The 27,656-nt window shown below is 33.2% G+C and overlaps 2 protein-coding genes and 1 pseudogene across 2 annotated transcripts; 1 reads left to right on the top strand and 2 right to left on the bottom strand.

Annotated features, from left to right (window-relative positions):
- The first annotated feature begins 251 nt into the window (after positions 1–251).
- On the top strand, positions 252–2,261 carry LOC123891678 (protein MAIN-LIKE 1-like). The gene is made up of 3 exons (XM_045941587.1): positions 252–468; positions 687–1,370; positions 1,536–2,261. The coding sequence occupies exons 1-3, from the start codon at positions 340–342 to the stop codon at positions 2,259–2,261; spliced, it is 1,539 nt and encodes a 512-aa protein (XP_045797543.1). The 5' UTR covers positions 252–339.
- Positions 2,262–3,885: 1,624 nt separating this feature from the next.
- On the bottom strand, positions 3,886–5,367 carry LOC123891677 (PKS-NRPS hybrid synthetase cheA-like). The gene is made up of 2 exons (XM_045941585.1): positions 4,130–5,367; positions 3,886–4,045 (listed from the first exon to the last, which is right to left on the bottom strand). The coding sequence occupies exons 1-2, from the start codon at positions 5,365–5,367 to the stop codon at positions 3,886–3,888; spliced, it is 1,398 nt and encodes a 465-aa protein (XP_045797541.1).
- A 2,133-nt stretch (positions 5,368–7,500) lies between these two features.
- On the bottom strand, positions 7,501–22,072 carry LOC123890131 (annotated as a pseudogene).
- Positions 22,073–27,656: the final 5,584 nt, after the last annotated feature.

Genomic DNA, 27,656 nt, shown 5'->3' with positions numbered 1-27,656 from the left:
ACCGGTATGCATATTCATACCGGTACACTTTTTTTCAAGTGCACTTTTTTTCAAGTGTACCGGTATGAATATGCATACCGGTACACTTTTTTTCAAGTGTACCGGTATGAATATTCATACCGGTACACTTGAAAAAAAGTGTACCGGTATATTCGACGTCTGCGTATCGTATTACATACCGGTACACTTTTAAAAAAGTGTACCGGTTCACAGTGATTTTTATTTTTTTTTAAATTTTTTTTTTCAGTGGTGCGTACAAGAGGAGGAGACGGTAGAATTAGGCATAACAGAGGACGCGGAGAGTCTCGGCCACATCAGGAGGAGCCGGAAGACGATGAGATGCCGTCAGTGCATCAGGAGCAGGTTGAGGAGCAGGCTGTGCAGCAGGCTTGGCCTGGAGGGCCGATCGATACGAGTCTTTTGACTCGATACGAGCATCATGTTGCTCGTCATGTATGGTTTGGTCAGGTACTACTTTGTTTTTTTTGTTATTATTTGTTAAGTTATATTGATCATTTTTTTTAATTTGTATTGTTTATACTCTCGTTACAACTGTTAAATCCTTATTTTACATACAAATTTAGTGTTAAAATATTATTATAGTTCATTTTCAATGTCTTATGATATGCATCCAATTATCCGGTCTAATTTATTATTCACAATATTTTTTTATTAAATATATGTAGGAACGTGTCGAAGGTGACAAAATTGAGCTACGAATAGTATCTTTAGGAAGAAAGTTAGCTGACAGGATTCCTGATCACCATCCTCAAGTTATTCAAGGGTGGTTGAATATTTCGGGGTTGTGCTGGCTTGAGCGGACTAGCTTGAAATTTACCGATCCGCATCTTATATCCGCATTTGTTGAGAGGTGGCACCCTGAGACATCGTCATTTCACATGTCGTTCGGCGAGATGACTATTACTTTGGACGATGTGGCATGTCTTCTGCATCTACCTGTTAGGGGTCAGTTTTATACTCCTGTATCAGTTTCTCAAGAACAAGCTGCGGAACTTACAGTTGAGTTGTTAGGAGAGGAGTATGAATTTGCATTGCGAGAGACTGTAGCGCAGAGGGGTGGTTATTTTTCACAGCAGTGGCTATATGAGAGTTATAATAGGAATGCCAATTTCTACGGGAAATATGACTGCGCAGCTAGGGCATGGATGTTGATGTTGGTGGGATCTACCATTCTGGCCGATAAGAGTTATACACGTGTGGATGCCAAATGGCTACTTCTGTTTAGTGATTTGTCTGCAGTCCATACATATTCGTGGGCCAGTATTGCATTAGTTTGTTTATACGATAACTTGAACGATGCATCCATGTTTTCTACGAGGGCCCTTGCAGGGTATGCGACACTTCTTCAGGTATGCGACACTCACTACAAAGACATAATTTAAATATTGCGTAATTAAATTTTTTTTCTCTTTGCTGTGCAATTAAATTTTGTTTTTATCTTTGTTGCGTAATTTAATTTTCTTTTCTCTTTGTTGCGTTGTTAACAATTTTCTTTTTTTTCTTTTTTGTAACAGTGTTGGATCCACGAGTATTTTCCTACCCTTGGTAGGCGGGCTCAGTCGGATCTTAATTGTGATAATCCTGGATTTCCTCGAGCTATGCGGTGGATGTATAAGCAAGGGAAGACCAAGCTCCCCGATTATCGGCCTATATTGAATGCACTGACCCCTGATGACGTGATATGGCGTCCGTTTGAGACTCACAGAGGTAGCATTCCTTTTGATCTGATTACTCTGTATAGTGGTCATCTGCGTGGATCCACGGTAGTTCCTTACTTGCCCGAGAGGTGTATTAGGCAATTTGGATTTGTACAGTATATACCACCACCACCACCTCTAGCTCCTGCCTACTCTGATATTGATAGCGACTGGATTGGTTATCACGCGTCCGTTGATCGGATCCTTCAGCCGACACGTCCAGTGACATATGCTAGTGAGACTGTACCTGATTACATGTCCTGGTACTATAGGGTATCACATCCTAGACTGTGTCGCCCTGTTGATGGACCACATGGAGCACCACCAGTTCCGCACTATGCACCTGCACCTGATGCCCCAGTAGACGATGCACCAGCAGATGATGCACCACAAGAAACTGCACTACAGCGTGAGCGGAGATGGAGAGGTATGGCTCGAGGCGCGCTTGAGACATTTCTTACGAGGATAGACGCTGATAGGGATGATGAGGATTTTGAGGAGCTTTTTTTTGCACTAGATGTATGTCGTGGTGCATACCCATGACTAGTTTTTTATTGTTATGTTTTTTTGAACACGGGTTTATGTACTTTTATTTTTGGATTGTGTATTTTGTTGAACTATTTTTACTATATCGTGTACTTTATTTAGATTATGAACTTTATCGATCAAATGTTTTTTATACTTCAATACATTATTTTTTGACACAAATAACGTTGCTAAAGTAGGCATTGCATTTTATTGACATAAAATATTTTTTAACACAATAAACGTTACTAACGAATTTAGATATTTGATAAAACATAAGTAATATAAATATTCGACATAAAATAAACAATTAAAAATTATTCAACAGACATAACACCACTAAGAGGTTTCACCGGAGGATTTAGAAGGTTCCAATATTGTAGGCGTCCGTTTAAGTTTGACATCCAAGACCTTGCTTCATGTGAACAAAATTTCTTCCAATCAGCTGTAACTTCGGGCAACGGAAACCCCTTTGACATGTTTACCGGAACCCAATGATTTCCATTGACAAAACCAATACAAAAAAACCTTGCTGAAGAGGAATATGAAGTCATCATAGGAAAGAAAGTCTTACTAGGTTTACCCAACGTGACGAGAATAACATTATACCTATTTGCTACCAAGTAACCCATAGCAGGTATGGTGAACCATCTAGTTGCTACCAACGAATCTCTCACAACCTGCAAATCTTGTCTGAATAATTTCTCATACAAATTGTTATTATTTCTAAGCTCTTCATCTAACTCCTGGCGGACGATGGACCAACCTTCCTCTGTGTAACCAAGTAAAGATGCAACAGCTCTAAAACCACAATTTCCATCTTCAAGCACATCAGCAATGTCAACAATATGTGGATGCATATGATCAGGAAATTGCCCCAAATATTTCTGAGATGTCAGTTTTTTAGACATCTGAGATAGTTGTTTCTGAGATGGTTGAGATTGTTGCTTCTGAGAGGGTTGAGATAGTTCCTTCTGAGATGACTGTGATTGTTGTGTACACAACCTCTTCGATGTACCTAGATTTATGTAAAAACAAAAAAAGTTGAATATATAATAATAGAATATAGACATAAAAATATAAGCAATAACTATATTATCAAAAAAATAAATTAGTCACCTTGTGAATCACCATATTCTCTTTCAACGTGTTCAAAGTATGATGGATCACGATACACATCATAACATTTTGGTGCTTTGCCTTTATTTTTGTTCTTCACTCCTCCTCTGGTTTTTATTTTTTCAGGTGGTGGACACAATGAACTTGAGGCTGGATAAGCAAGTTCAAACACTTTACTCTTCAACGCTCTTTTACCAACAATATCAAGTGACCGAAATCGAGTCCATATGGCCTCCATTGCATTACTCATGTCCAACTCATATCCATCCTCTGTGTCATCCTCCAATGGTTCTTCCATAGTTAATTTCTTCCAGTGACCGTGAACTGAATCTAACGGTATCGGTACACCGCTGGTTGTATATCCACTCATTCACAAGCACAAGGCAACTCACATGTTGACCTAAGTTTGCAACCACACAAGTTTTTATTTGTTCCAACAATGTCAATTCTCTCAATCTCATCAGAAATTAGTGTCATAGCGGCCCTGGAGACAAAGTTTCTCAAATATTGAAAAAATGGACTGCTATGTGTCTTTTCTGTAATAGTAAAAACTTTTTTGAAAAGACTTCTTTATTTTGTCAACTTCTAGTCTTATGTTGTCATTCATGCCTTCCAAACACTTGCATAAGTCTCCTTTGCTGTGTTCCAACATTTTCTTCAGTCTCCAATGTGCAGACTCAACTCTAAATATCAAATTGCAAACAATAGTCAATTAAACGCCAAAAAAAGAAAAATATAATTTCAATTTTAAAATAAAAAAATTATACCTATTAGTCGTTGTGTTTCCTAAATGCATCACTCGATTGGTCCATGCTTCAACAAATTGTTCTTTGTGAGGGGCCAACCAGGTGTTATTGACATATTCGACAAAATTGCTTGAATTAACACATGCTTGCTGAAACGCATTCAACCGTTGCTGATACTCCACCTCATTCGGACTTTCAACAACATCTCTCCACAAATTTTTCACCTTCTGTTTCATATCCTTAGGTATTTGCACGGTGCATCTCGCATTCACATTTTTGATTATGTGCCACGTACAAAGCATATTAGTAGTATGTGGAAATATATCTTTAATTGCATTCATCAAAGCAAACTCCCTATCAGTCAAAATTACTCTAGGAAATATATCTTGCTTTGTAATCAATTGCTTCAGCTTACCTAACGCCCAATGATAATTGTCCGTCTTCTCAGATTCCATGTAAGCAAATCCAACAGCAAATGTCATGTTAGTTGACGTTATGCCAGCAATTTCAAGCAGTGGCTGTCTATATTTATTAGTTTTGTACGTGCAGTCCATAACCAAAACAATGGGAAACAAGTTCAACAACTTGATTGAATCTGGATGCGCCCAAAAAATATCACTCAAAACATCGGAGCCATCATCTTTTCTTCTATTCCAGCTGACATATTTTGCATCATCTAACAACTGCAGCAAGTGTTGCAGCTCTGTTCTGGAACCTCTTTCCTGTATTTGCATCATGTGTCTTTTCCTATATACAAGTGTGGCATCAACAACAAACTCTGGATTTTGATCTTTCAAATCTAAAACAATGTGTCTTGGTGCTACTTTACGCTTTGTCAAATCTTGAACACGTTTGTTTTCATCAGCGGTTAAACGTGCCTTGCGAGGATGACCATGATATTGGTCAGGTAGCCCGTGGTTGTGAACTCCATGAATAACCTGAACTTTCCATCCTGAACCATCTGTTGAAGGTGCAGCTCTAATTTTAAATGGACAGTTACACTTTTTCGATGCAGATGTCGTGGAACTTTCTGAAGAGTCATACTTTCCACCTTTGTCACAACCCAAAATCAACTTGTCATTTCTTCCTCTTATTCCGTTCTTTTTATCCGACCGAGTAATGATAATACCGACTTTATTGGCATCTCCAACATCTCGAGCCCATTTGACAACATCATCTGCGGTAGCAAATTTTTGATGAGTTGTAAAAACATCCGTAGTATCTACCAACATTTGACTTGTATCGCCGAGATAAGCCATATCTGTTTAAAAATAAAAAAAATAAATAAAAATTAAAAAATTAAGAATAACATACCGGTACACTTATTACATACCGGAACACTTTGACTACCGGAACACTCAAAAAAAGTGTACCGGTATGTATAATGATAAACGAAATATAATTAACATACCGGTACACTTTTTAAAAAGTGTGCCGGTAACATTAACGTACCGGAACACTTTTTAAAAAGTGTGCCGGTAACATTAACGTACCGGAACACTTTTTAAAAAGTGTACCGGTAAAATAAACATACCGGAAACGTTATAAAAAGTGTACCGGTATAATTAACATACCGGAACACTGTTAAAAAAGTGTACCGGTAAAGTTAACTTACCGGTATGGATAATTGCTTACCGGAACAGTTTTTCGTGAGGATGAAAATTCTACCGGAACAGTATAATACGACAAAAATTGTTTTTTTAAATTATATTAATTTTTAATAAGGGTATATTGGGTATTTTAAAAAAAATGTTGGGGTAAAGTGAAGATTGTTGGGGTAGGAAATTTTTTTTTCTCATGTATGATGTGTTCCAATCCCAAAAGTCCATCCGATATGAACTTTTATTTTATTTCTTTATTTTCTGTTGGCATGTCAATATTATGATGAAAAATTGACTTGGAAATGAGATATTCTGTGTCTTGTTTCAGGTTTGAGGGCCTTTGTTGATCCAATCTTTAATCATAAAAAATGTCATATTGAATTTTGTTCTGGTTTGTTTGTCAAGTGTTTTATAAGAAAATTATTATTTAAATTCCTGTAATTTTTCTATTCCTAATACACTTTATATGGTCCACCAAATCCGGATCGGATTTAGATCTTCTTCAATTTCTCTCATGTTTTCTCTCATTTTGTTTAATCTGATATGTGACGGCCTTTATTTTATTTCATTTGGTATAATCAAAGGCAAAAAAGTCTATGGTACAAGGAGAACACTTTTGTATAGTACGATATTTTAGCTACGCGCAAAATCAAATAGTCACATGGATCGGGAACAAAATTACAAAAAATGTAAAAACACGGCATCAAAATCAAATAGTTCGATTTTAAAAAGGAAAAAAATAACTATTTTCATGAATTTGAAAAAATATGAAGACCAAAAGTACGATTAAGGTATCGTTTGATCTAATTTTTTTCCCTCTTATTTAGAGCTTATGCAAACAACTTATGCATTTTTTATATATTATTATAAGTTTGTCAAGATAGTTTATGATAAAATAGCTTATAAAATTACATAAAACTTAATTTATATTGCATAAACTATTAAGTCTAAATATAAAGAGTGACCAAATGTCAGTTTTAGAAAATTATGGGCTTTGTATTGAATAATTTTTCAAAATATAAAAATCTATGAAATAAAATAAAAATTGTGAGTTAAATGAAGCTAAAGAAGAGTAGTATTCAAATTAATAAAAAAAAATCTAAGAAGTTTGTATGAGTTGGAGAAAATGGCAAAAATACTGACCAAAGGTCCATATAAATTTCATTAAAGTATAAAAAAATTTCACCCAAAACAATCATCCTGTTAAATATGCTTGGATCTCAACCCCAAAAGCTAGCTCAAAGGGTGAGGTTGCCCTCACATATTTATACACTTCACATCTCGGGAATCTAAGCAATGTGGGACTTCAAACAAATTCCAACAACACAAACTACATATTCAACACCCACCCTCACGCCTAGCGTGGTCCTGGGTCAAATGCACACATTCCAGTCCTTAACCCGGCTCTGATACCATGTTAAATATGCTTGGATCTCAACCCCAAAAGCTAGCTCAAAGGGTGAGGTTGCCCTCACATATTTATACACTTCACATCTCGGGAATCTAAGCAATGTGGGACTTCAAACAAATTCCAACAACACAAACTACATATTCAACACCCACCCTCACGCCTAGCGTGGTCCTGGGTCAAATGCACACATTCCAGTCCTTAACCCGGCTCTGATACCATGTTAAATATGCTTGGATCTCAACCCCAAAAGCTAGCTCAAAGGGTGAGGTTGCCCTCACATATTTATACACTTCACATCTCGGGAACCTAAGCAATGTGAGACTTCAAACAAATTCCAACAACACAAACTACATATTCAACACCAAACTGAAAACCAACCATAGAAAATCAGAGAATGAATTTCAAACACTTCTGTGTAGATACTAGAGACATAAAGCTTCACTATGGCAGGGAATGATACATTGATACATGGGTCAAGATTCCATGATCCAAGAATAAAAAATGACAAATTAATATACAACTTGAGTAGTTATGTTCCTTTTCCAATCATTTATTTATTGCATTTGCTTCTTTTTTATTTGAAGTATAGAAAAAATTGCACAATGTGGTTCAACCTTCTATGAGCTATCATGCCTTCTGGCCAGGAAAAAATGGCTAAAACTATCGATAATTTACATAGTTTGCCTCTCTAACCTAAGTTTTCGAGATAAACATACCATTTATTTTATGTGCAGAACAATCAAATTTCAAATGTTGGAATGTCTGATGTAGGACCATGCGTAGCTTGGTATAATAACCGAGACAATATACTTCTGTAGGGGTCGCTTTCTCGTTTCTCCTTCAAATATGCAATACATCTCTCAACCTCAGATTTCACTTCAAAATATAATTCTTGAGACTTCTTCTTGTCCATAAGTTCCTGTTTCCTTCCTGTCAAATATTAGCTCAAATTTTACCGCCACATTTCACAGCTACTCCATGTTGATAAATAATGAAATATGCATTGGGCATACCTTCTGTTTCAATTGGTTTTCCAAAATAAAAGTAGAACCGGCCCGGAACTTTAGGCAAAATTCCAGGTAAATGCACTTGTTGATTTGCCACCTCACCATTAGCACCAGTTCTAGTTTCACAATATAAAAGGAACAAAACTAATATATATGTATATATCATGTATCTAAGATGCAAAAGAAGGAAAAAGAAATTTATATACAAAATGTTTAGTACGAATCAACAAAAAGAAAATTTAGATACCTCAACTGCTCAATCTCATTTGTAAGGCTTTCTATTTCAGACTTAAAGTAAGGAATCTTCACCAAGTCATCATAATCGATCACAACCTGAAAAGAACAATGTGATATGGTGTTGTGATATTCAAATCTACAGGTTCAAGACACCCACATAAATTCAAATATGAAATTCGCATAGATTGTGTTATCTGTTTTTGTTAAAGTCATAACTAATCTCTAACATTGGTAGAAAAGGTGAATGTTTTATTCATAGTTCTAGATACATTATCGCAAGGAAAATCTCATTTTTCAAAGAATTGATAAAAAGGGTGTCAGATAACAGCCCAACACAATGGGCCGTACTGTGGCCTTGGCCACTACGCAATCGGAAACTCTGGATGAAAAGTTACAAGAACATTACACTAGTGGTAAACCAAAATAAAATCATAATGTTCATAATAATAGTTAGTAAGAAAATCTAGTAGAATTATGCTTTCCATAAAAATTGGCAACAATTCGCATTCAATGCCAACATTTTGAGAAAAATAATTACTTTGTAAAGAAAAACAATTGGTTGATTAAATACTGAAGCTTACTTGACCTAGATCATCTTCTCCAACAGCACCGAAAGGAATAATTTTGGCTCCAAATCTGGCAGCCATCCTGACAAACTCAGATTGTTCAGGCCAGAATAATTTGTATTCTTCACCCTGATAATTATCACACAATGACGGACAGTTTTAAAAATTCTAGTATATTTTAGATCGTAAATATAGACAGAGACAAAATGCACCTCAAAAAAGCAAACACTGAATTCCAACATTAAATGGGATATAACTAATAATACACTAATAATTTCCTTCCTTTTTCGATGTTGCGTTTTCTTTATGAATAAAACAGAAGGACCAATATCTTATATGTCTGCAGTCAGTATTCTACCCCAGACTACTTCTTTGTAATAAGTCAGATGCACCAGACAGTACACAAGAAAATGGAGCATTAATCCAACATATGGTATTATCATATTTCTTACAGATCTAACGCGTGGTATGCAATACCAAGCACCCAAGACTTATAACAATCCATGAATTTTCTTTTTTTTTATTCTTTCCTTTTACTCTTAAATGAACCAGGAAAAGTTATAACCGATAACTTGTTCGATTCATACAAATCAAAAGCTCTGTAAAAAATTCCTAACTAGCTGATTGAATGTAGTTCCAACTATCCAAGAACAAGTCAAAGACCTTAGAAGGAGTCAAGTGAACAAATATGGATTCCATGATAAAGATAAAACACATAATAAAGAGACTACTTATTGGACTTACCTTCCTATGAAAACCCTCGCGTAACCCTCCAGGATATAACAGGATATGTGACTTGGAAGATAAAAGATTGAAGAGGTTAGATGATAGTACAGGAAAAGCACCCATAACTCTTAACGAGTCAAAAAAAGATACTTCTGGCAATTTTCCACTTTTCTTCCTCCTAAAGAACAAGGGATGTGCCATTGCTCGAACAACGATATCTCGTTCTGTATAAAATTTAGAAAGAAAGGGAGCTCCGTCCAATGCTAGCAGCATGTGGTTCCCAACTAACAGAACCGGCCCTTCTGAAGGAATCCCAGCAAGGCCCTTTACAATCTTTCCATCCTCCAAAGTTGAAAACATTACCGAGCTAGTGATGTTGTTAATCAAACTGGAAGCATTATAATTGAAAGGTGTTAAATGGTATTAGTTTGATAGCAGATCAATTCAATTAACAAGAATGAACAAAGATGAATTGATCGGCATATATTGTCATCAAGACATCAATATAACAGAACTCATAACGGTAGCTATAGGTTAAGCTTTCCTTGCACACTTGAATGTTTATATAATAAATGAATTCTCTTGCTTTGTGTTAATGGCTTAAATGATAAAATTTATTCAGTTCATTTTACCTGTATTGTTCTATTGCTTTCTTGGCTTCATCTGGTGTAGGCGGTATGAAATCTGACACATAATCATGATACTTGCCTCGACGGTAGTAAGAAGTCCCCTTGATTACCCATACCAGGTCAATGTCGCCTTCCTGTCAAGGCCCTGATGTTAGGGTCAGTTAGGGACGGTTTACTTTGTGTTATATTTTTATTTCTTAAAATTTCTGTTTTTTTATTTTTTAACAAGGAGAAGAGAGACTCTTGAAGGGACCGATTTCTTGCATTTTCAGAAACAATAACAATGTTAAGAGTTAATTTCATTATTTCCTAAAATGCATCATCCCTAGCTAGTATTTTATCTTCTCTTTATCACAATGACTCACTTTAAAAGTATGTGTTTCTCCTTGTTAACTAAAAAAACTAACACAAATATCCAGAAATGAATAAAAAATGTTTTCACAATGTAAATGGGCCCTTAACTTCTAAGTGATGAATAAGATCATGACACATTCTTGAATGGAAACACAAGGAAAATCATGCCGGCAAACAAATATAATCATAGAAAATAATACCAGGAATAGGAAATGACCACTTTCATTAAATTTACGGAGCTCGCATTTGGGTAGCAACTGAAGTAGTCTTTGACCTTCCTGTTGGCTAGGTAGTAACTGATCATTTCCACTAAAAGAACAAATGAAATAACTCAGTTTCGTCGTACTGAAAGAGTCATAAACTTGAAAAGGAAAGCATCTTGTGTATATGAAACGGAAAACATGGTATGTATATGAGAATAAAGAGGTTTAGAGGTAATAAATTTTCATGAAATTGGTTGGTTGTTCGCACTTAGCACTCTTTCTATCGATTTCTTTTTTTAATAGCATTTCTGTCAAGTGAAGGCAATAGGCATAAAAAAGATAAAAAAGTACATATGAATATGATTCCGTATAATGACAGATGTAAGGTGAACAATCCCAAGGAGAATGAACCTGCAAAGTATCAAACTCTGAGCTTTGATAGCATATAGGCGTGAATCAGCATATGCTGAAGCAGATTTAAGCATCTTTAGTTTCCACAGAAGAGTTTCTTTTGGTAATATGTCTGCAAGAACCTGAGAATTCAATCAACAATAGATTTAAATGAAAAGCTATAGAACCATACAGGCTTGAAAGAAAGCTCAAATGAGCAAGAACAAGCCATATCAAAGTCTAGCATATTCCTCTTTTACTAAGTTTTAGTTACAATTAATGAAAGAGAATAAGCTACCCAATTTTCAATTAAGATTTGTTCTGAAATATGCTTATGCACTGTGCTTCACATATTCAAAGCATAAAGAAAAAGTCACACATTTCTCTTCCAATTGAAATTCTCTATTTTCTGAATAAAATTAGTAATGGAACCTCACATGAAGAGCTGATGAGAAAGTAGTAAAATCCACTATTGGCTCTCTTGCTGAATTTAGTAGAGGAAGTCCTTCGATAATGTTATCGAACACCGTCTTCAGTGGGCCGCCTAATGTTGAAAGAAAAGTTGAAGACATAAATGGAGAAAGGTACCATTTTCTTTGGTAAAAGATAATGATTAGAATACAAGTTTTCCATTATGACAAATGAATTTTACATAAAAATTCAGTCCTTAAGGATATTGGAATGGCAATTTAGCATAAGTCCCTAATGACATGGAAGTTAAGGACTTGCTAATTTGATAAACTAGAAAACTGTGATTCATGAATAAGTTAAGGTGAACACTTCAATACCTTAGACTTTGTTGGGTATGTATGTTCCCATCATCCCAATCTTTTAAAGACATGTCGTTTTTTATAATTATTATAAAGTGAATTTAAGTTTTGAATTAGTTTTGTTTTAGGGTGCCAAAGAATTTTCCATAAATTAAATATTAGTAGAAGCAACAAAAGTAGGGAAATAAAAAAAAAAAAAATAGGAGTAGAGAAATATTGTATAGAAAGGAACTCAGAAAGGGAAAATGACGAAAAGAATCAAACACAAGAACAGGCAAATGCATGAAACATAAATATGGTAAAGGGAGAAAACTAGATCCACAACATTCTCACACGGCATAAACCATGGTGGGTTAATCCTATGAAAGTAAGGATGCACATACATATATAATATGAAATTTATATTAAACAACATATAATCTATTGACATTCTGCAATAGCAGATTGAAGTTAAAAACACGAGGGATTACGCCCATCATTTGAAACAATGAAAATTACCAGAAACCTGCAACTGACTAAGTTTAAGTTGCTAATTATTAAAGACAATCTGTCTGGTAATAAAAACAACCAACAAATGGAGCCTTTCCTTAGGCTCCAAACATCAAAATGCATGTTTCAAGAGTAGTCCCTTTTCAAAATAAATTACCACTTTTCATTTTTAGGTAAATGCATTTCTTGTTTTCTGCGTAACATTCAAAATTTTCAAGATAGAGAGCTATTAAGATGGAAATCAGACTAAACACACCTGGCATGGATCTTGAGAAAATAGTTCATATTAAAGCAAGATGAACAAACCTGCTGTCAAACTGAGAATGTTAGGCAGGGCGGGAGAGAGTGAGCCAGGCAAAGCATCCAACAATGGTGTTAAAAGCTCCAAATTGGACCTACTGAAAGAAGTAGCTGCCAAATAGGATGATCATGGTCAAATCAGGTACTTTGTGATTCCTTAACTGATTTTTTGTTACAACAAAATCCAAGTGAGTATTGCTTAGGAATTTTCACTCAAAACTTTATCTATGAAACACATGTTCACTATACCCTTTTGAATGAATATCATTATTCTGAAAACACTAACATCCACCATTGTCATAATCAACAACAGACATTTTTGTCCAGGCTAAACCTTGGTTGCGTTAAATATGAGTCTTGTTATTAACATATCCATACGCTAACACCAATTATTCATTGTTGGGAAGCATTAGAAGGATATAATTGTATTAACTATCACCAATGTGATCCATACATTAAACTCCCAACTGAATCCAAGGCAAAATATATTTATTGAACTTTAATTTCTAATCAATGTGACTTATTTCTTCAACATCTTCGAAGAAATGTGGTCAACTCTAACACTCATGGAGTCACAACTCTCCTTTGCCAGAATAGTGATTGCGGAATTTAACTGATCAGGGTGTATGCATACAATTACAACACTGAATAAGTAATTAAAAATGGCTACTGCAGATTCGTTAAAGTTTAACTCTCTCTTTAGTCATGTTTATGGTGCCGAATTTTCTTAATTTAGCTATTCTTGAACAATTAAATTAAAGATATTAAATCTTATCCGCATCAGCAAAAACTAAAAGTTACCTGGGTTTGCCAAAATTAGCACAAGATCAATATTGGGGTTACGAGCCGCAACAGCCAGAGCAAGACACGCTCCTAAAGATTCTCCAACAAGATATATGGGCCTATTTGGTGAACGTTGATATTCTGACCTAACAGTTTGCTCAACCAATTTCACAAGGTCTGCAATATGGGAAATAAACAAAACAATAAATTATGCTGAAATACACTACTGAAAAAGAAACATAATGAATTAATGGATACTGACACGTTCAACATAAGCACTGAACTATAAAACACGAAAACTGACACGTCGACACTAATAATAATTTGAGAAAATGACATAATTCTATGTAATCATGTGTCGAACACTGACGCGTGTCCGACACTAGGACACGCCTAATCTGAGAAGTGTCTCTGTTTCATAGCTAAATAATAAAATGAGTTTCAGAGGAAAAAGGACCTGTAAATGATGTTCTATCTGCAACTGGAATATGCAAGCACCACAAATCAAATATCCTTCAATGGGAAAAAAATTTTGTCAAACAGAAGGTGTGCAATATTCCACAAATGACAAATTGGTGAAATGATGATAAACCTTCCCAATTTCTGATGATGTGAAATAAGTCCAATTCCTACGCCATCAATCCCTGTAAAGTTTGAAAGAAAAATAATCATAAATTTATGCAATTAAATTTATTAGTAAGCATGATGCTTAATTCCATGACATTATTACATCAAAACATACTTTAGTGGAAGTGGAATAAACTTTATGGTCCAGAACCAATTCAAGATAGATAACTATACTGCAATTTGAAAATGAGGTAACCCATAGTAGGAAGGAATCATAGATATTAGATATATGAAAGCAACCAACAATGAATTGGTGGTAAGGGTCTTGCTCCCCTTAAACATGTGGTCGGGGGTTCGATTCATGGCTCATGCGAATGGAGAGAATTCGTTAACGGCGGTGGAAACTTGATACCAATATAATAGTAACTAAAATATATATATATATATATATATATATATATATATATATATATATATATATATATATATATATATATATATATATATATATATATATATATATATATATATGAAAGCATTATGGGAAGAAGTCCCTAGTGGTGAGAGTTTGATAAAGTATTCCACGAGAAATCAAACTCGGGTTTGTTCTCATTAATTCCTTGAGCTCAAAACAACTCATTTTTATATAAATATACGTATGCCAATACATAATTTTGATTATGAATATTTTTAATTGTCTATTAATAAAAATTATAAAAATTTGATATTTTGAAAATATTTATCGAAACAAATCAAACAAGATCATATATGATAATATTTACATTTATATACTTTTAGAAAAATACGGTCAAAACAAGACATATAAATAGTGCATTTAGTCAAAGTAGGTTTTATAAAATGGGACGGAGGGATTATAACTTTATATTTAACTTTTATTTTTAAGCAAAGAAAAAAATATTAAATAAAAAAGAAGTACAAAAACATTGTGGGATGAATAGACTAATACAGACTAAATATCGTAAAATGAGTTAAATCCGTTGACACCGAGTGTCAATATTTATTTTGACATCAAATATTATCCATTGATTTGTTTTGATGACGAAACAAGGGGCAATTTGATTGACGTTTTACAATTTCAGAAGATATTTATCTATTTTAAAATATTAGAAGGAGTATTTAACGAATTTTAAAATTTTAGGAGGTATTTGACCTTTTACTCATTTTTTGACCTATTTTCACTAATCACGGCGGCTTCGATATTATTTTATTTCAATACCCATGTATTTTACTTGTCAAGGATGACTTCCTAATTGCATCATGGGTGAAACGCTACGAATTTTGTAGTTTTGTGTGGTTCCAACATTTTTAATCGCAGTTCCTTGACAATGAAATTGTTCTATGTATAGTGGCTATTTCAAATTGTTCTTTATAAGGTTTTCTGCACACAAAGTAACAATGAATTTTACTTATTTTAGTGGACAACCCGCCCATACAGCCGGCGGGGAGGATGGTAGCAATGTAACTCAACGTCAAATTATTTTCAGGAGAAAAGGGGATAGAGTAAAACCAGACGATAAAAGATCCAAAGAGATCTCGTCACATAACTTTTTTTAAGCTCTGGCAAGCCAAAAAAAGCTAGCTTTTAGCTTTTATCTTATGACTTATAAGCTAAAAAACTTGTTTGGTAACAGTCTTTTCAGAAAGAGCTTTTAGCTTATTTTACTGACTTATAACTTCTTTTTCATAAGCTATTTCAAGTAGCTTGTGAACTTATATCTTCTAGCGTTTCATTTTTTCTTCCTCTTTTACCCTTATTATTTTAACTAAAATTCATATTTACCCTTTATAATTTATTATCATTAGAATTTAAAATAAAATAAGTAAATGCATGTTTTAACAATGCTTCTTTTAAAATCACATGTATATAGTATGTTTTAACGTTGCCTTATTATCTATTTTCAAATATGAAGCCTAAAGCATATTTTTTTTCCTCAATTCATAGGTACGTACCTTACTATAATTTTTTTTTGAAACAACGTACCTTACTATAATTAACCATTATACTATATTGTGAATATATTTTGTTATTTTTTCATAAAGTATATCAACTGAAAGGAAAATAATTTTTTTTAAAAAAAAATTCAGCATATAAAAATTAGTTTGATAATAATATTTGAAAGATATATTTATTAAATTAATAAACTTAACATATTGTAAAAAAAAAAACTTAAAATATTAAATTCTAAGTATCTTAAATAGTATTAATTTGATAAAAAAAAATTATTGAATTAAAGATGTCCTTTTATGTCATTTTATATTTATCAGTCGGTTGAACCGCTAATTTTACCAAACACTTCAATCAGCTAGAAGCTAGAAGCTATCAACCATCAGCCATCAGTCACCAGCCATAAACTATCAGCTAGCTTATCAGCCATAAGCTATTTTTGCCAAACAGAGCCAGGGTCCGTTTGATTCGCTAAAAATAAGGGACTGAACAGGACAACTGTAGTTGTACTGTGTTTGATTGTAAAACTGTTTCAGGAACTGGACAAACTGGGAAGCAATGGACAGGACAAAAACAGAATTTTTTGTACCTCACTAAACCACAGCACAACTTTTTGTCCGCAGTACAATTTGTCTAAAATGCCAAAATACCATTTTATTAACAAAATATCGTATAAGTCAAAAAAATGTTCAATATCCCAAAAGTTTGTTATGTGCTGTTCTGTCATGTGTTGTGCTGTTCTGTCTTGTACTGTTCTGTCCAGTACTTACCCTTTAACAAATCAAACACACCATCTAAGTCTTTTGATCAAAACAAATCAACGGATATTATTTGGTTTCAAAATAAATATTGACACCTAGTGTCAACAGATCCTAACTCTTGTGAAATATGGGAATAGTTGATAAGTTAAGTTACGACGAATAACTTATAAGTTAGATTATAGTGGATAAGTTAGTTGATTATATTTGTAGCGTTTAAAAAGTTAGTTGATTAATTTTTTTAAATAAGATGATGAATTGAGAGAAATTATTATTGTAAAAAATATCGTTAGACGAGATTTTTGTGTGTTAAATGTGTATCATTCAAGCTTTTGAATGATTTTTTACCGTCATATTTAAGACATTATAAAAATATCTCTTACAAAATTTTAGATTTTTTTAATACAACGGATGCCGCTAGGCCAAATTACAACGGAACTCTACGACTAAAATAGACTCTAGCACAATTTTGCCATAAGAGGTTTATACAACCCAACGGAGGATTATTAAACATATGAATACACACGTAGGTAAAGTTAACGCGTGGTTTGCCTGCCTGTATATATGTTGTAGGGACACTTCTCACTTCGCATCTTAAGGCGATTGATGCGGAAAATAATAGACGCACAAGGGTGATTTGGAGGACAACCTTTATTAAAGATCGATAGCAACAATTGAATCTGACTCCACACAAACTCTCCTCTGATATCCCTTTTCCATGGCAGCTTGGAGAACTCATAATATACCCGAGACTCATAATATACCAGAGAGCTCCGCCATTATAGTGTTGAACAACTTCCTATTACCCATATATATACACCAAAGACATAATGATTTCTATGTACCCATATACACCAAACTATGCTTCCAAATAACAAGTGTTTGTTGTGTCAAAAAAAAATAAACAATAACAAGTGTCTGCTATGCTTTGCTGGATTTAAATGTGTATTAAACCAGCTCGCACATCATCATTGGTTCTATGATTAAAATTTTTGAATTTTTTAACTATGAATGAATTAAATATAATTTTTAAGTTATTTGGTGCTAAAATATTCACATTTAATTCATTTTTAAAAAGTTTATAAATTTTTATGGTGATATTATCATAATATTATAAACATGCCTTTAAAAATTATGGAGGATGCTGACTTAAAAATAAAAGACAAAAAAATTTGGCCGAAAATATTTAATTGACTATTGTTTGAAGAAAAGTTTTAGAGGACTTCGAAAGAAATATGATATATTTGCACGTCGTTTTAGTCTTTTTGTTAAGTCAGCGTGTAATTTTAAATAAATATTTTTCAACTTGTTTAGAACATTATAAATAATTCATCCACAGAAAACGAGCTCAAACTTTGATTTCTATGTCCATATTTTCGTTACTTTTATCTTAATATAATGGCTTCTAGATTAAGGTCGGGGTTCTCTTCTTGAACTCCTTTTTTATTCCGCAGCAACCAAACTCTTTTTTTTTTTCTTTCTTGAACCTTCTCTTTTTTCTTCCACCATTGCACCTCTTCCTTTTAAAATCCTTCACGATGTAGACTAGGGTGGTGATGGTGCGACGAGGTACCCCTTTGTGCCTCTGTTGCACCCCGTTGGGGTTGCTATAATCCTTTTTTTTTTGAACAAGCCAAAATGAAATATATATATATATATATATATATATATATATATATATATATATATATATACTAAAGCAAGTAGTTGAAGTAGGGTTGCTATAATCCTCTCTGACGTCGATCTCCACCACGCCGGCAGAGTTGAAGTAGTTTTCAAACAATGATGTGGTTCTCGTTGGTGTTGTTTGGTTGTCGGCGAAGTGTTCTATTTGGTTGTTGTGATGTCTGATTAGCTTTCTCGTTTCGAGACTCTGATAATTTTTTAGATTTGTTGAAATCTACAAGTTTCGATGTTTTGAATTTACCATCAGTATTGTTTAATATTTGTATCATCATTGATGTGGACTGGTTTTATTATCCTCTTCATATTCTTTGGATAGTCACTAGACTTACTGACTCAAAGATTTAATTCTTAATGTCAGCTTATTGAGCCACATTTGCTATTTGCTATTTTTGGGTCATAATTGGACTTTAGTGAAATTCTTAATTAATTTTCGGATTTTAATACATCATAAAAAAAATATGTTTTCAAGACAAGTTTTGATGAAAAAATTGTTTTTAAAAAATATTTCCAAAAAAAGAAGTAAGGTCTCTCTATTTTTTGATCCTATCTATTTTTGCAATAAAGGACGGACATAAGGGGGGTAAGTAGGGGCTGATGCCCCTTCCTTCTTGTCATATTTTTTTTCTTTCATATACTTGTTCCTGATATATATGTGTTAAAAAATTAGTAACGACCGTTTGGCGCAAATCATGCAACCACAATATAGTAATTGTAACAATTTACTACTTTAAAATATTTTGATAATATATGTATTAGACACTATTAAAGTCGAAAGTCAATTAAGTTAGTTCTGATTGTTTGCTACAAGTGAGAGATTGTTTTCTGCTATGAAGATTGTGAAAATTAGGTTGAGAAACAAGATAGAAAATGAATTTCAAACTAATTAATATAGATTCAGTTGTTGATGAATTTTATGATATAGAATAATATTGTGTATAATTTAGATAAACAATATGATGTATTTTTTATTTTTTATTGAATATATTCAAGTACTATTATAATTATGATTATGATTTATTTAATATTTATTATTTAATTATTCCGGCCCCCCGTTTTATATATTCCTGGATCCGTCTCTGTTTGCAATTATTAAAATTTTGAGAATATAAATGTAATAGTATTATACTATTATATTTGACGTGTCTAATTATTTAATATCATTCTAAAACCCATCAAAACTATAGTAATAAAAAGAAAAATAGAGAGGATTTTGCCTTCACGAGTATTGTTCAATTGGAATGAACATTACATCTTAACCTTTAACAAACTTTTATCTTTTCTTTTTACTTTTGGTTTATAGGTGGAATAACAAATTTGTCTTTTCTTGTATTTTTTTATTGGTATAAAATCCATTATCTTGCATTTTTAGCATATAATGACATGATTAAAGAATCGTAAAGGTTGAGTACACCTTATACTATTCAAACTCTACATTAATTTTGCTCATAAAAAAAAGAGCACAACTATTTACCACTAGGGGTGATCGCGGTGCGGTTTGGTTCGGTTTTGAGCATAAAAGTCATCCTAACCGCGAGATAAAAATGCATGCGGTTCGGTTTGGTTCGGTTGATTTTTAAAAATTCATCCAAACCAAACCAAACCAAACCAATGCGGTTTGGATCGGTTCGGTTGGTGCGGTTTAAAACATAACGATTGTACCGAATAATTTTAAGCATAAAAAAAAAATAAAAAATTGAAGTTCCAAAATAACATTGTAGTAGCAACAAAAATTATTTATCCAAAATAACATTATAGTAACTTACAATTTTAAATATATAAAAAAATTGAATTTTCAAAATAACATCACGGTATCGATAAAATTTGTTTATTTAAAATAACATTACAACACCAAAATAAAATTTCAGTACAAAAAATAAAAACAACTTGAAGTTCGATTAATTTGGTCGACTGACTTGGTAATTGGGCATGTATATTGGAATATAAATATATTTTCTTTTACGATATTGGAATATAAATATATAATAGTAACTTAATGCGGTTTTTGCGGTTATCCGCGGTTTTTGCGGTTTTTGCAGTTTGCGGTTTTGCGGTTTGCGGTTTGCGGTTCAGTAAGAAAGCCATCCAAATACATCCAAACCAAATGCGGTTTTTGCGGTTTTCGGTTTGGTTTGGTTCGATTTACGGTTTTACTTTTGGATTGGTTCGGATACGATCACCCCTATTTACCACGAAGTCAATTTCCACAAGAAACACGAAATCAATTTCCACTGCTATTTTTAGTTTCAGCACCGCTAGTTTCTCTAATCTTCTTTATGGTTGCTGCACTGTAGGCACAAGCCAGATTCATCTTTGCAATTTCAACCTCCCCCTTCCATTGTTATATTGCTTCACTATCTTAGTGGCTTCCATCGCCTAAACCTAAATAACCACCTCTCAAGCAAAAGATTTTAATTGAGAGATTTGCATAAAGTCCTAACTCCTAACTTTTCTTCTTAATCTCCCATCAATTATATAATCTATTTCCTAACCAGTGCAATATGAATTTGATAAAGGATAAACCAATGAGCCACAACAAAATTTCTGCCAAAAAATAAACTACAATCTCATAATCCAAATCGGTAAAGAGATATGTAAAGAAAAGCACCAAGAAAAAAGAGTGATGAAAAGAGAGTACCAAGAAATTAATCTAATGATAACAGAAAAATAAAAATTGCGGCTTTAGATCTTGAAAAATTGAATAAAGAATTGGGTTTAAAAATGTGAAATTAAGTTTTGGAGAATAGGAAAAAAGAACTGTGGAACTGCCACAATCATCATGAGAGGATATGGTCGTTGATGGAGATAATAAACAAAGATGAGAGATGAGGTTAAGCGGTGGTTAAAAAGAAGAAAAAATATTTGGGAGGAAAGATATGTTTTTGACTTCATTCGTGTTTTTTCCTTTTCCTTTAGCTTCGTTACAAAAAGCATTTCTCAAAAAAAAATTTCTAGTCAATTTACGTTCTGCCAAAAAGTATACAATATACGAAATTCTGAAGAATAAAACAAAAGGGATGGATAATGGATTATCCATTTATTATACTCCTCATATTTTGGTTTTGATGATTTTCAACAGAAAATAACGAAACAATGACTAACCCGGCAAGAAGAGCATGAGAGGAGAATTATCCAACCGCAAACCACACTCCAGTGGTGAAAACCACCGCGGCAGCCCACCGTCTGCATAGATAAACCTCTTTCGCTTGCTCCAAATATTCCTTCCAACCGCTCTGCTCTCTCTTTTTGCTTCTCCTCCGAAACTCGGTCGATAGACATGGCAAAATCGTGGGGGCTATGCTCGGGATTCTTCCGGAGTTGAATTTTACGGCTTGATACGGTCGCTCACGGTGGAAGGTTGAGGATAAAACGGTAGGGAAGAAAGAAACTCCAACGGTAACCATGGCTGTTGGTAACTTGGCAGCGGAACAGGATATATATATATGGTTTTGGTTGTGAAAATGTTTTGGAATTCAATGATTAATGAACAAAATGGCAATTAACCTCACTCAAAAAGATATAACTTATAAGTATATATATTATGGTTATAAATTATTGTCATATGGTTGTGATTGTAATCTTTGCTGTTGCAGTGTGAGACCGTTAAATGTATTTTTTATTTATTTGTTACTATGATATTGATATGAAGTTTTCATTAACGATGACTAATTTCCGAGGAACATGTGGGAGACATTAGGTGGATTTTTCCATTCTAACTAAATTTTTTCCATACGCATGAGTCATAAATCGAACGTCTGACCATATGATTAAGGAGATGAAATCTCTTATCATTTGGATCAATGTTGGTTGTAAGATTTTTTATTAATCTAAAGTTGATTGAAATTTGAGATAATAAGTTTTTAATTTTTATAAGAATATATGAACGTAACTGACATTATATTTTTTGAAATTGTTTGATACGATTCCTTCTACAATTTATGATATAGTTGTATATGTAGTTGAATCGAAGCGATTAAAATGAATCGAAGCGATGTATATGTAATTGAAGATCACATTACAATTACAGTATAAACGGTTGTATAAACTATAATATCAACAATAACATCTTATTTAGAGGAGACCATGTCAATGTATTTTCGTTGGCGGAACAAATTATTTATTTCGCTTGGTTTCGGGTAATAAGTCGGTTAGGGAGTAATGTCAATGTAACTTTTTCTGATTGGTGTAACAATTCCTTAGTTTGTTTTTTATGTATCTATGGTGATCGTCTCTAAATTGTAAGAGTTGAGTATCTCTTATACTCTTTATAATTCATTTTTTTGCTTATAAAAAAAAATAGATGTGAGCCACATTTTTATAATATTAAAAACCATGATATAAATACAGAGATAGATATACCAAAAAAAAAATTATGCAATGATGGAATAATACGTAATAAATATATAAATTATGTGACTTTTATTATCAAAAAATAAATAAATTATGTGACATTACTCAAAATAAATAAATAATTGTAGTATAAATTATGTGACTAGAAAAATCACACATGGAAAGAGAGCATTGGTTGATTGGACGCACTTGTGTGTTTGAGTCGTGAAGGGAGTGAGTCTTTGGTATGCAAGTGTCCGATGACTACTTACTACCACTCCAATGTTTTATGAAGACTATAAAATAATAAAATATTTTGTTCCTAGATGAATGAGTCGACTTAGTCTTTAGATATGGCTGATGATGCTACTGTCGATAAGTGGTATATCATCGACAAGTAATAAATACTATCGTAACGAATACAAATTTTACAAAATTTATTATTGAATTAAAAATTTTATATCGTATAGATCATTTATAAAAAAATTTAGAAAAATTAAAAATTATTTGATTTGTTAGTGAGACGTATTAAAATTAACGATATTTAAGAAAAACTCATAAAATTTTTAGATTTTAGATTCTTTTCAGAATCTCGATAAATAAGAATATATATATATATATATGGGGGCTGCTAATTTAGACCCAGTTGGGTCTAAATTAGCAAGGTGCACCTTTTGAGTTGGACAAAAATACCCATTTTTTAATTTTTTGGAAGAATAGAGCAACAGGGGCATTTCTGTAATTTTCTGCAATATTACACGGGCCCCCCACTTCTTTTTCTCCCCCCCCCAGACACGTGGCAGCTTCTCATTTGACAAAAAACGCGCGCGTGCAGAACACGCGCCGACAGGCGCGCGTGGTGGAGAGGAACACGCGGAGAGAGAAAGCCTTTTTAAAAGGCAGGCCACGTGTCACATTTTAATTGGCTGCGTTAATTTTTTTTCATTTTATACTTTAAAACTCGATTATTTCATCGTAAATTAATTTTTTATTTTTTAATTTTTATACCAAAATTCATAATTTTTTTTTCTCTACAAATAGAGACTTGGTTTGTTTGATTTGGACACCGAAAAAAAAAACGCAATTTTTTCACTACTTTAAACTCGATTATTTCGTCGTAAATTAATTTTTTATTTTTTATTTTTTATACCAAAATTCATAATTTTTTTTTCTCTACAAATAGAGACTTGGTTCGTTTGATTTGGACACAGAAAAAAAAAACTCAATTTTTCACTACCTTAATCTCATCAAATAACTAATAATCAACTTACTGAAACCATTTTACCAGCAAAATGGTTTCAGTTTACAACTCTCTGAAACCATTCTACCAGATAAATGGTTTCAGAAGCAAACACAATTAATAAATTACTCACTGAAACCATTCTACAGTAAAATGGTTTCAGGAATACAACTATGTGCAACCATTCTACAAGGTAAATGGTTTCAGAAGCAAATAACTAATAATCAACTTACTGAAAACCATTCTACCAAGCAAAATGGTTTCAGATTACAACTCTCTGAAACCATTGTACCAGATAAATGGTTTCAGAAGCAAACACAATTAATAAATTACTCACTGAAACCATTCTACCAGTAAAATGGTTTCAGAGTACAACTATGTGCAACCATTCTACAAGCTAAATGGTTTCAGAAGCAAATAACTAATAATCAACTTACTGAAACCATTCTACCAGCAAAATGGTTTCAGGATTACAACTCTCTGAAACCATTGTACCAGATAAATGGTTTCAGAAGCAAACACAATTAATAAATTACTCACTGAAACCATTCTACCAGTAAAATGGTTTCAGAATACAACTATGTGCAACCATTCTACAAGCTAAATGGTTTCAGAAGCAAATAACTAATAATCAACTTACTGAAACCATTCTACCAGCAAAATGGTTTCACCAAAAGTTATTAATAATAAACAAGCATTGCTATGAGTTAATCATTCATACTTATTTGTGATATTCTTTATCATCAATGTAGTCCTCGTATCTTCACCACTTTTGATCTTATCCAAGTTGAGTTGAAATAGCTTCTTGTTGTCAACATGGCTACCATAGTTACCGATCCATCTACTCCTAACACGGTCAGATAAACTCTCCTAGCAGTAGGTAGAAGTCCTGGATAAGGACCATTACCTAAAAACACAGGGCTAAGTATAGGAGAAGATCTCATTCTGAACTCTCTGATGAACCATTGTACCAGATAAATGGTTCTCAGAATAGCAAACATTAGTTTTTACCATTATCGTTTTATCTCATTTAAGGTAGTGAAAAATTGCGTTTTTTTTTTTTCGGTGTCCAAATCGAACGAACCAAATCTCTATTTGTAGAGAAAAAAAAATTATGAATTTTGGTATAAAAAACAAAAAATAAAAAATTAATTTACGACGAAATAATCGAGTTTAAAGTAGTGAAAAATTGCGTTTTTTTTTCGGTGTCCAAATCAAACAAACCAAGTCTCTATTTGTAGAGAAAAAAAAATTATGAATTCTGGTATAAAAATTAAAAAATAAAAAATTAATTTACGACGAAATAATCGAGTTTAAAGCATAAAATGGAAAAAATCACGCAGACCCATTCATATGCTGACACGTGGCTGCCTTTTTCAAAAGTAAAATTTTCTCTCTCCAGCTTATAATCTAGTGTGGCGCAGACAAGATGGTAGGATGATCTGGGCTGTCTGATCAATCAGACAGCCTTAATGAGATCACATCTTGGCTGTCTGATGGAAATCAACGGTCTGTAACCATGGTCCTTCCGTACGCGCGCGACACTGGATCCACGTCTATTAATTTTTAAGAAGGTGGGGGCGCGTGTCATTATTTTTTTTTTTATGTAAAATTACAGAAATGCCCCTGTTGCTCTATTCTTTCAAAAATTAAAAGAATGGGTATTTTGGTCCAACTCAAAAGGTGCACCTTGCTAACTTAGACCTAACTAGGGTCTAAGTTAGAAAACCCCTATATATATATAGGGGGCTGCTAATTTAGACCCAGTTGGGTCTAAATTAGCAAAGTGCACCTTTTCAGTTGGACCAAAATACCCATTCTTTTTAATTAATTAACCAAATTACCATCAATGGACGCGGATCCAGTGTCGCGCGCGTACCGCAGGACCATGGTTACAGGCCGTTGATTTCCATCAGACAGCCAAGATCTGATCTCATCAAGACTGTCTGATCAATCAGACAGCCCAGATCATCCGAATCCATCAGATTCCAGAGCGTGCACCACACTGGATTACACCCTGGAGAGAAAAGAATCTACTTTTTAAAAGCAGGACACGTGTCGCTGTCTGATTGGCTGGGCGTGATTTTTTTCCATTTAATACTTTGAACTCAATTATTTCGTTGTAAATTAATTTTTTATTTTTTTTTATACCAAAATTCATAATTTTTTTTTCTCTACAAATAGAGACTTGGTTCGTTTGATTTGGACACAGAAAAAAAAACCCAATTTTTCACTACCTTAATCTCATTTTTCACTACCTTACATCAACTCACTGAAACCATTCTACCAGGAAAATGGTTTCAGAGTACAAATCTCTGAAACCATTCTACCAGCTAAATGGTTTCAGAAGCAAAACACAATTAATAAAATTACTCACTGAAACCATTCTACCAGTAAAATAGTTTCAGAGTACAACTATGTGCAACCATTCTACAAGCTAAATGGTTTCAGAAGCAAATAACTAATAATCAACTTACTGAAACCATTCTACCAGCAAAATGGTTTCAGATTACAACTCTCTGAAACCATTGTACCAGATAAATGGTTTCAGAAGCAAACACAATTAATAAATTACTCATTGAAACCATTCTACCAATAAAATGGTTTCAGAATACAACTATGTGCAACCATTCTACCAGTAAAATGGTTTCAGAAGCAAACATTAGTTTTTAATTACCGTTTTATCTCATTTAATTAACTAAAAATAGTTTCAGGTCTCCAAAAATTTCATAAAATATACCAAAAGTTCCAGAATATTATCTACTATTTTCCTGGTATAATGGTTTCAGTGAGTTGGTTGAGTGGTGCGTGTTAAATTACAACACACAACTAACGTATTTAGTAGACAAAAAATGAGATTAAGGTAGTGAAAAATTGAATTTTTTTTTCGGTGTCCAAATCAAACGAACCAAGTCTCTATTTGTAGAAAAAAAAAATTATGAATTTTGGTATAAAAAAAAAAAAAAAAATTAATTTACAACGAAATAATTGAGTTCAAAGTATTAAATGAACAAAAATCACGTCCAGCCAACCATTGTGTGACACGTGTCCTACTTTTAAAAAACAAATTTTTCTCTCCCCAGGGTGTAATCCAGTGTGGCGCACGCGCTGGAATCTGATGGATCAGGATTATCTGGGCTGTCGGATTGATCAGACAGTCTTGATGAGATCAGATCTTGGCTGTCTGATGGAAATCAACGGTCTGTAACCATGGTCCTTCGGTACGCGCGCGACACTGGATCCGCGTCTATTAATGGGTATTTTGGTTAATTAATTAAAAAGAATGGGTATTTTGGTCCAATTGAAAAGGTGCACCTTGCTAACTTAGACCTAACTAGGGTCTAAAAAATATTTTTAGCCTCACTTTTTTTATGTTTATATTTCCCTTTTGATATTTTGCTTCTTTGTTTTTGTTAATAGTTTTGATATTTTGCATCTAATTTTAATAGTCAATAAATATTATATTATATATTTTGTATGATTCTAATTTTATAGTCAATGAATATTTTTTAGAACTTAGTTTAGTATGTAATTTTTAA

Source organism: Trifolium pratense, linkage group LG6, assembly GCF_020283565.1.
Source record: "Trifolium pratense cultivar HEN17-A07 linkage group LG6, ARS_RC_1.1, whole genome shotgun sequence".
Classification (NCBI taxonomy): Eukaryota; Viridiplantae; Streptophyta; class Magnoliopsida; order Fabales; family Fabaceae; genus Trifolium; species Trifolium pratense.
Note: the sequence above shows the minus strand (reverse complement) of the source record. Positions and strands in the feature narration are given on the sequence as shown.